General features: G+C 48.9%; 1 protein-coding gene across 2 annotated transcripts in view; it reads right to left on the bottom strand.

Moving 5' to 3' along the window:
- Positions 1-200: 200 nt before the first annotated feature.
- Positions 201-9,017, bottom strand: part of LOC124008344 (myotubularin-related protein 1-like) — a 79,277-nt gene continuing 70,460 nt past the window's right edge. For both annotated transcript variants that reach the window (XM_046319532.1, XM_046319533.1), the window contains 7 exons: positions 5,181-5,366; positions 1,825-1,983; positions 1,328-1,375; positions 1,147-1,239; positions 928-1,041; positions 605-781; positions 201-485 (listed from right to left, as the gene is read on the bottom strand). In XM_046319532.1, coding sequence (XP_046175488.1) covers positions 312-485; positions 605-781; positions 928-1,041; positions 1,147-1,239; positions 1,328-1,375; positions 1,825-1,983; positions 5,181-5,366 — 951 coding nt within the window. In that variant the 3' untranslated portion in view covers positions 201-311. The remainder of the gene's footprint in view (positions 486-604; positions 782-927; positions 1,042-1,146; positions 1,240-1,327; positions 1,376-1,824; positions 1,984-5,180; positions 5,367-9,017) is intronic.

Genomic DNA, 9,017 nt, shown 5'->3' with positions numbered 1-9,017 from the left:
GTGTTGGAGACTGCATTCAGGTGTGTGTGTGTGTTCAGTTCTGTGTTGGGGACTGCATTCAGGTGTGTGTGTGTGTTCAGTTCTGTGTTGGAGACTGCATTCAGGTGTGTGTGTTCAGTTCTGTGTTGGAGACTGCATTCAGGTGTGTGTGTGTGTGTGTTCAGTTCTGTGTTGGAGACTGCATTCAGGTGTGTGTGTGTGTTCAGTTCTGTGTTGGAGACTGCATTCAGGTGTGTGTGTTCAGTTCTGTGTTGGCGACTGCATTCAGGTGTGTGTGTGTGTGTGTTAGACAATGGTATGTGTGTCCTGTATTAAACAATGGTGTGTAGGGGCGTGCCCCCGCTGTGTGAGGGTGATGATGTGTGTTCTGACGAAGACGAGAGAGAGCCGCGTGATGAAGATGCTTCCCTCTCCAACTCGTCTACCTTCCTCTGTAACTCTGCTCTCAGGAACAACAGCTCCTTCAGGTTCTGGTGCACCGGCATCTGATGAGAGAGATGCAGAGTTAGAAACATGTACGGATACACATGCAGATAGACGCACACGTGCAGAACAAGCCGTAAAGCAACACACAGTCAGGTCTGTCTTCCTTCACAACCCCTACCTGCGGCCTCATACGGGGGTTCCATCGTACGTAGTAGCCAGTCCACAGCTCCAGGTGTCTGACGCTAGCTAGAGGGTACAAGACCTGGTGCTCATAGTCCACATAGAACGGGTTGGTGAAGTCCTCTGGTTGACTGTTGATATAGGACCACAGGGAGACTGTCTTTGTCTGGACTTCCTGTTGAGGAGGAGAGAAAGAGAGACAGGCATGAGTTAATCAACATTCCACACATAGCTTTACAGTAAGAGACCAGATGAGAACTTAATTCATTGTGACTAGGTGACCCAACCTCCCACCCCCGTCAGCAAAGAAATGGTCCGTACCTTGGCTACTCTTTCCTGTTCGCTGTCGTAGAGGAATGTACCAAATAGACAACTATAGAGGTGGTCCAGAATGGTTATCAGGAACAACTCATTAAACTCAAACGCAGCAGGAAACTAGGAACAAATAGACAGAAAGAAAAAAGTATAATTTGTTTGTGTGTAGCAGGGAAAACTTATCAGATGTGTGTACATGCTGTGTGTGTGTCAGTCGGCACTCACCTGTCTGTTCATCTGCCAGACACAGTCTATAAACTGGATAAAGAGAGGCGATCTCTCCGAGTTGGCATGGTTCTCATCCCCATGACCCACACGCTGAAAAACACAGGTTATTACACAAAGAGCCCCTCACACACCTGTATAAAAACCCGCAGGAAACCATATAAAAACACACAGTCCTCACCGCAGCAAACTTGTGTCCGAAGCTGATCCACTCCTTCTCCAATAGCACCTGAGGAGACACAGCTCTTATACTTTACAGAAACCTCCCTCACCAACAAGGCACTGCACAAGTTATAGTGATCTTGAGATCTTTCTTCTTTTAATAATGAATCAAAAGTAGCTGAAGTTAAGATGTGGTCAGCTAGGCTCTGAGCAGTATTAGCAAGCTGACAAACTAGACACTAACCAACACATTGTTTAGACAGTTGACTTTGGGTGCTAGATTGATAAACTAAAATCATTTGAAAATGGTTTATTTGTGTTAAAATACAGCAGATATGGCCTTTGGATCACCAGGCTGTTGATGTCGTTTTTGTGTTTATACTTTTCAAAATGACAAGGACAATTTTGATGTCAGACGGCTATAGAATGTTCCAAGCTGCCACGGTGACAATTGTCCACAGACAGCCTTTACCCCTTCTCCCCTCCCCCCTCCCTTCATCCATCCCTCCTACCCACCTGGAATCCTCTCAGGGTGCGGTAATGGCTGTCCAGCATCAGCATGGCCAGAGAGGTGAGCTGGGCCGTCCGGTCCCACCCATCACTACAGTGGACCACCACAGAGGTCTTACCAGACTCCAGCTTGTCAGCTATACGCATGGCGCCCGCCAGGAGCAGCTAGGGGGACATTTAGTGACAGTAAGCCTGATCTATGAACCACCCCCTGTGTGTGTGTGTGTCAAATCAAATCTTATTTGTAACATGCGCAGAACACAACAGGTGTTGACCTATCCGTGAGATGCTTACTGACGAGCCCTTAACCAACAACGCAGTTCAAGAAATAGAGAAGAAAATATTTACGAAATAAACTAAAAGTAAAACAAAACATAGTAAAATCTAAAAGTAACAAGAAAATTACATAACAATAACGAGGCTATATACAAGGGGTACCGGTGGTATGCATAGATAATAAACAGCAAGTAGTGTAAATTGGGGAGGGGGGGGGTTAAAATGTAAATAGTCTGGGTGGCCATTTTATTCATTGTTCAGCAGTCTTATGGGAAGCTGTTAAGAAGCCTTTTGGTCCTAGACTTGGCGCTTCGGTACCGCTTGCTGTGCTGTAGCAGAGAGAACAGTCTGACTTGGGTGTTTGGAGTCTGACAATTTTTTGGGCCTTCCTCTGCCACTGCCTAGTTTACATACACCTTAGTCAAATACATTTAAACTCAGTTTCACAATTCCTGCCATTTGATCCTAGTAAAAATGCCCTGTTTTAGGTCAGTTAGGATCACCACTTTATTTTAAGAATGTGGGCACAGGGACTATGATGGCTCACGGCTGGGTTTCCCTTTGTAGTCCGTAATAGTTTTCAAGCCCTGACATATCCAACAAGCGTCAGAGGCAGCATAGTAGGATTTAATCTCAGTATGTATTGACACTTGGCCTGTTTGATGGTTCGTCTGAAGGCATAGCGGGATTTCTTATAAGCTCTAGCCTTTCGCTCAGTGCGGATGTTGCCTTTAATCCATGGCTTCTGGTTGGGGTATGTACGGTCACTGTGGGGATGACGTCGTCGATGCACTTTTATTTAACTAGGCAAGTCAGTTAAGGACAAATTCTTATTTACAATGAAGGCCTAACCCGGCCAAACCCTAATGAAGCTGGGCCAATTGTGAGCCTCCCTATGGGACTCCCAATCACGGCCGGTTGTGATACAGCCTGCAAACAAACCAGGGTCTGTAGTGACACCTCTAAGCACTGAGATGCAGTGCCTTAGACCGATGTGCCACTCTGGAGCCCCCAAAATATATTGATGAAGCCGGTGACTGAGTGGTGTACTCCTCAATGCCATTGGATGAATCCCCGAACATATTCCAGTCTGTGCTAGCAAAACAGTCCTGTAGTGTAGAATTCACATCATCTGACCACTTCAATATTGAGTCACCACTTTAGCTTTTGCGCGTAAGCAGGAATCAGGAGGATAGAATTGTGGTCATTGCCAAATGTATGCGTCTCGGTGTGGAGTAAAGGTGGTCTGGAGTTGACATGCTGGTAGAAATTTAAGTTTGCCTGCATTGAAGTCCCCGGCCACTAGGAGCGCTGCTTCTGGATGAGCATTTTCTTGTTTGCTTCTGGCCCTATACAGCTTGTTGAGTGAGGTCTTAGTGCCAGCATTGGGTTGTGGTGGTAAATAGATGGCTACGAATAATATAGATGAGAACTCTCTTGGTAGATAGTGTGTATTCTACCTCAGGCAAGCAGTGGTGTAAAGTACTTTTAAGTCGTTTTTTGGGGTGTCTGTACTTTTACTTTATATTTGACAACTTTTACTCCACTTCACTCCAAAGAAAATAATGTATTTTTTAACTCCATACATGTTCCCTGACATCTAAAAGTACTCATTACATTTAGAATGCTAAAGCAGAATTATGGCACCACTATAATGCTAATCAATATAATGCTAATCAATATAATGCTAATCAATATAATGCTAAAGCAGAATTATGGCATCAATATAATGCTAATCAATATAATGCTAATGCAGAATTATGGCATCAATATAATGCTAATCAATATAATGCTAATCAATATAATACTAATCAATATAATGCTAAAGCAGAATTATGGCACCACTATAATGCTAATCAATATAATGCTAATCAATATAATGCTAAAGCAGGACAGAATTATGGCACCACTATAATGCTAATCAATATAATGCTAATCAATATAATGCTAAAGCAGGGCAGAATTATGGCACCACTGTAATGCTAATCAATATAATACTAATCAATATAATGCTAAAGCAGAATTATGGCATCAATATAATGCTAATCAATATAATGCTAAAGCAGAATTATGGCACCAATATAATTCTAATCAATATAATGCTAATCAATATAATGCTCTGTCATCCATACTGCCTCATCTGGCAGACTCACGAAACACAAATACTTGTTTGTACAGGATGTCGGAGTGTTGGAGTGTGTCCCCGTAATTAAATATAATATGAAAATTGTGCTGTCTGGTTTGCCTAATATAAGGAATTTGATGTATAGCATGTACTTTTACTCAAGTATGACGTTTTGAGTACTTTTCCCACCCCTGTACTTAAGAACATTTAAAACCAGATACTTTTACTGGGCAACTTTCACTTTTACTTGAGTCATTTTCTGTTAATTATCATCCTTGAGTATTTTTTCCACCACTGCAGGTGAGCAATACCTCGAGACTTATTTTATATTAGACATCGCACACCAGCAGTTATTGACAAATAGGCACAAACTCCCGCACCTCGCTTTACCAGACGTAGCTGCTCTATTCTGCCGAAACACGGAGAAGCCAGCCAGCTCTATATTATCCATGTCGTCTTTCAGCCAAGTCTCGGTGAAACATAAGATATTACAGTTTTTAATGTCCCGTTGGTAGTATAGTCTTAATCGTAGATCGCCCAGTTTGTTTTCCAATGATTTCATGTTGGCCAATAATACGGAGGGTAGTGGTGGTTTACCTACTCGTCCACAAATTCTTACAAGGCACCCCGCCCTCCTCTTCCTTCTTCTCGGTCTTTTCTTCACGCTGATGATGGGGATTTGGGCCTTGTCTCGACAAAGCAGTATGTCCTTGGCGTCGGACTCATTAAAGAAAAAAATATTTGTCTAGTTCGAGGTGAGTAATCGCTGTTCTGATGTCCAGAAGCTCTTTCCAGTCATGAGACGGTAGCAGCAACTTTAAGTACAAAATGAGTTACAAACAATGTGACCCCCCCCCCCCACAAAAAAAACAGCACAGTTGGTTAAGAGCCTGTAAAATGTCAGCCATTCCCTCCGGCACCATTATCATAGTGTGTGTGCAAAACAGGGAGTCCTCCTTACCCGTATGTACTCTAGCCAGTGTGTCTGGTCGACTGCAGAGTGCCAGTGAGCCTCATCTATACTAGGGTAGACCACTTCCTTCAGTTTCCTCAGTGACTCTCTCATCACGTGGATGTTGGGGATCTCCAGGAAGTTGAGTTCTACGTTGGGATAGAAACTCTCACTCTCATAACCACCATCCTTAGCCTGGGAGAGAGGAGGGGAGGGGTGGAAGGAAGAAAGGAGGGAGGGAGGGGTATAAAGAAGGAAGGAGGGAGGGGTAGAAGGAAGGAAAGGGGGGGTATAAGGAAGGAAGGAGGGAGGGGTATAAGGAAGGAAGGAGGGAGGGGTATAAGGAAGGAAGGAGGGAGGGGTATAAGGAAGGAAGGAGGGAGGGGTATAAGGAAGGAAGGAGGGAGGGGTATAAGGAAGGAAGGAGGGAGGGGTATAAGGAAGGAGGGAGGGGTAGGGAAGGAAGGAGGGAGGGGTAAAGGAAGGAAGGAGGGAGGGAGGGGTAGAAGGAAGGAAGGAGGGAGGGGTAGAAGGAAGGAAGGAGGGAGGGGTAGAAGGAAGGAAGGAGGGAGGGGTAGAAGGAAGGAAGGAGGGAGGGGTAGAAGGAAGGAAGGAGGGAGGGGTAGAAGGAAGGAGGGAGGGAGGGGTAGAAGGAAGGAGGGAGGGAGGGGTAGAAGGAAGGAGGGAGGGAGGGGTAGAAGGAAGGAGGGAGGGGTAGAAGGAAGGAGGGGTGGTAGGAAGGAAGGAGGGGTATAAGGAAGGAAGGGTAGAAGAAAGGAGGGAGGGGTAGAAGGGAGGGAGGGGTGGTAGGAAGGAAGTAGAATGAAGGAGGGAGGGGTAGAAGGAAGGAGGGGTGGTAGGAAGGAAGTAGAATGAAGGAGGGAGGGGTAGAAGGAAGAAGGGAGGGGTAGAAGGAAGGAGGGAGGGGTAGAAGGAAGGAGGGAGGGGTAGAAGGAAGGAAGGAGGGGTAGAAGGAAGGAAGGAGGGAGGGGTAGAAGGAAGGAGGGAGGGGTAGAAGGAAGGAGGGAGGGGTAGAAGGAAGGAGGGAGGGGTAGAAGGAAGGAGGGAGGGGTAGAAGGAAGGAGGGAGGGGTAGAAGGAAGGAGGGAGGGGTATAAGGAAGGAGGGAGGGGTATAAGGAAGGAGGGAGGGGTAGAAGGAAGGAGGGAGGGGTAGAAGGAAGGAGGGGTAGAAGGAAGGAAGGAAGGAGGGGTAGAAGGAAGGAAGGAAGGAGGGGTAGAAGGAAGGAAGGAAGGAGGGGTAGAAGGAAGGAAGGAGGGGTAGAAGGAAGGAAGGGTAGAAGAAAGGAGGGAGGGGTAGAAGGGAGGGAAGGGTGGTAGGAAGGAAGTAGAATGAAGGAGGGAGGGGTAGAAGGAAGGAGGGAGGGGTAGAAGGAAGGAGGGAGGGGTAGAAGGGAGGGAGGGGTGGTAGGAAGGAAGTAGAATGAAGGAGGGAGGGGTAGAAGGAAGGAGGGAGGGGTAGAAGGAAGGAGGGAGGGGTATAAGGAAGGAAGGAGGGGTATAAGGAAGGAAGGAGGGAGGGGTATAAGGAAGGAAGGAGGGAGGGGTATAAGGAAGGGGTAGAAGGAAGGAAGGAGGGGTATAAGGAAGGAAGGAAGGGTATAAGGAAGGAAGGAGGGAGGGGAAGAAGGACGGAGGGGTAGAAGAACGGAGGGAGGGGTAGAAGGAAGGAGGGAGGGGTAGAAGGAAGGAGGGAGGGGTAGAAGGAAGGAGGGAGGGGTAGTAGGAAGGAGGGAGGGGTAGAAGGAAGGAGTAGTAGGAAGGAGGGAGGGGTAGAAGGAAGGAGTAGTAGGAAGGAGGGAGGGGTAGTAGGAAGGAAGGAGGGGTAGAAGGAAGGAAGGAAGGGTATAAGGAAGGAAGGAGGGAGGGGTATAAGGAAGGAGGGAGGGGTATAAGGAAGGAGGGAGGGGTATAAGGAAGGAGGGAGGGGTAGAAGGAAGGAAGGAGGGGTAGAAGGAAGGAAGGAGGGGTAGAAGGAAGGAAGGAGGGGTAGAAGGAAGGAAGGAGGGGTAGAAGGAAGGAAGGAGGGGTAGAAGGAAGGAAGGAGGGGTAGAAGGAAGGAAGGAGGGGTAGAAGGAAGGAAGGAGGGGTAGAAGGAAGGAAGGAGGGGTAGAAGGAAGGAAGGAGGGGTAGAAGGAAGGAAGGAGGGGTAGAAGGAAGGAAGGGTAGAAGAAAGGAGGGAGGGGTAGAAGGGAGGGAAGGGTGGTAGGAAGGAAGTAGAATGAAGGAGGGAGGGGTAGAAGGAAGGAGGGAGGGGTAGAAGGGAGGGAGGGGTGGTAGGAAGGAAGTAGAAGGAAGGAGGGAGGGGTATAAGGAAGGAAGGAGGGAGGGGTATAAGGAAGGAAGGAGGGAGGGGTATAAGGAAGGAAGGAGGGAGGGGTATAAGGAAGGAAGGAGGGAGGGGTATAAGGAAGGAGGGAGGGGTAGAAGGGGTAGAAGGAAGGAAGGAGGGGTAGAAGGAAGGAAGGGTATAAGGAAGGAAGGAGGGGTATAAGGAAGGAAGGAAGGGTATAAGGAAGGAAGGAGGGAGGGGAAGAAGGACGGAGGGGTAGAAGAACGGAGGGAGGGGTAGAAGGAAGGAGGGAGGGGTAGAAGGAAGGAGGGAGGGGTAGTAGGAAGGAGGGAGGGGTAGAAGGAAGGAGGGAGGGGTAGTAGGAAGGAGGGAGGGGTAGAAGGAAGGAAGGAGGGGTATAAGGACGGAGGGAGGGGTAGAAGGACGGAGGGAGGGGTAGAAGGACGGAGGGAGGGGTAGAAGGACGGAGGGAGGGGTAGAAGGACGGAGGGAGGGGTAGAAGGACGGAGGGAGGGGTAGAAGGACGGAGGGAGGGGTAGAAGGAAGGACGGAGGGAGGGGTAGAAGGAAGGAAGGAGGGAGGGGTATAAGGAAGGAGGGAGGGGTAGGGGAAGGAAGGAGGAGGGAGGGGTAGAAGGAAGGAAGGAGGGAGGGGTAGAAGGAAGGAAGGAGGGAGGGGTAGAAGGAAGGAAGGAGGGAGGGGTAGAAGGAAGGAAGGAGGGAAGGAGGGGTAGAAGGAAGGAAGGAAGGAAGGGGGGTAGAAGGAAGGAAGGAAGGAAGGAGGGGTAGAAGGAAGGAAGGAAGGAAGGAGGGGTAGAAGGAAGGAAGGAAGGAAGGAGGGGTAGAAGGAAGGAAGGAAGGAGGGGTAGAAGGAAGGAAGGAAGGAAGGAGGGGTAGAAGGAAGGAAGGAAGGAGGGGTAGAAGGAAGGAAGGGAGGGGTAGAAGGAAGGAGGGAGGGGTAGAAGGAAGGAGGGAGGGGTAGAAGGAAGGAGGGAGGGGTAGAAGGAAGGAGGGAGGGGTAGAAGGAAGGAGGGAGGGGTAGAAGGAAGGAGGGAGGGGTAGAAGGAAGGAGGGAGGGGTAGAAGGAAGGAGGGAGGGGTAGAAGGAAGGAGGGGGGTAGAAGGAAGGACGGAGGGGTAGAAGGAAGGACGGAGGGGTAGAAGGAAGGAAGGAGGGGTAGAAGGAAGGAAGGAGGGAGGGGTAGAAGGAAGGAAGGAGGGAGGGGTAGAAGGAAGGAAGGAGGGAGGGGTAGAAGGAAGGAAGGAGGGAGGGGTAGAAGGAAGGAAGGAGGGAGGGGTAGAAGGAAGGAAGGAGGGAGGGGTAGAAGGAAGGAAGGAGGGAGGGGTAGAAGGAAGGAAGGAGGGAGGGGTAGAAGGAAGGAAGGAGGGAGGGGTAGAAGGAAGGAAGGAGGGAGGGGTAGAAGGAAGGAAGGAAGGAGGGGTAGAAGGAAGGAAGGAGGGAGGGGTAGAAGGAAGGAAGGAGGGAGGGGTAGAAGGAAGGAAGGAGGGGTAGAAGGAAGGAAGGAGGGGTAGAAG

This window comes from Oncorhynchus gorbuscha, linkage group LG21, assembly GCF_021184085.1.
Source record: "Oncorhynchus gorbuscha isolate QuinsamMale2020 ecotype Even-year linkage group LG21, OgorEven_v1.0, whole genome shotgun sequence".
In the NCBI taxonomy this organism is placed as follows: domain Eukaryota; kingdom Metazoa; phylum Chordata; class Actinopteri; order Salmoniformes; family Salmonidae; genus Oncorhynchus; species Oncorhynchus gorbuscha.
The sequence above is the reverse complement of the archived record's forward strand: the minus strand, read 5'-3'. Positions and strand labels throughout refer to the sequence as shown.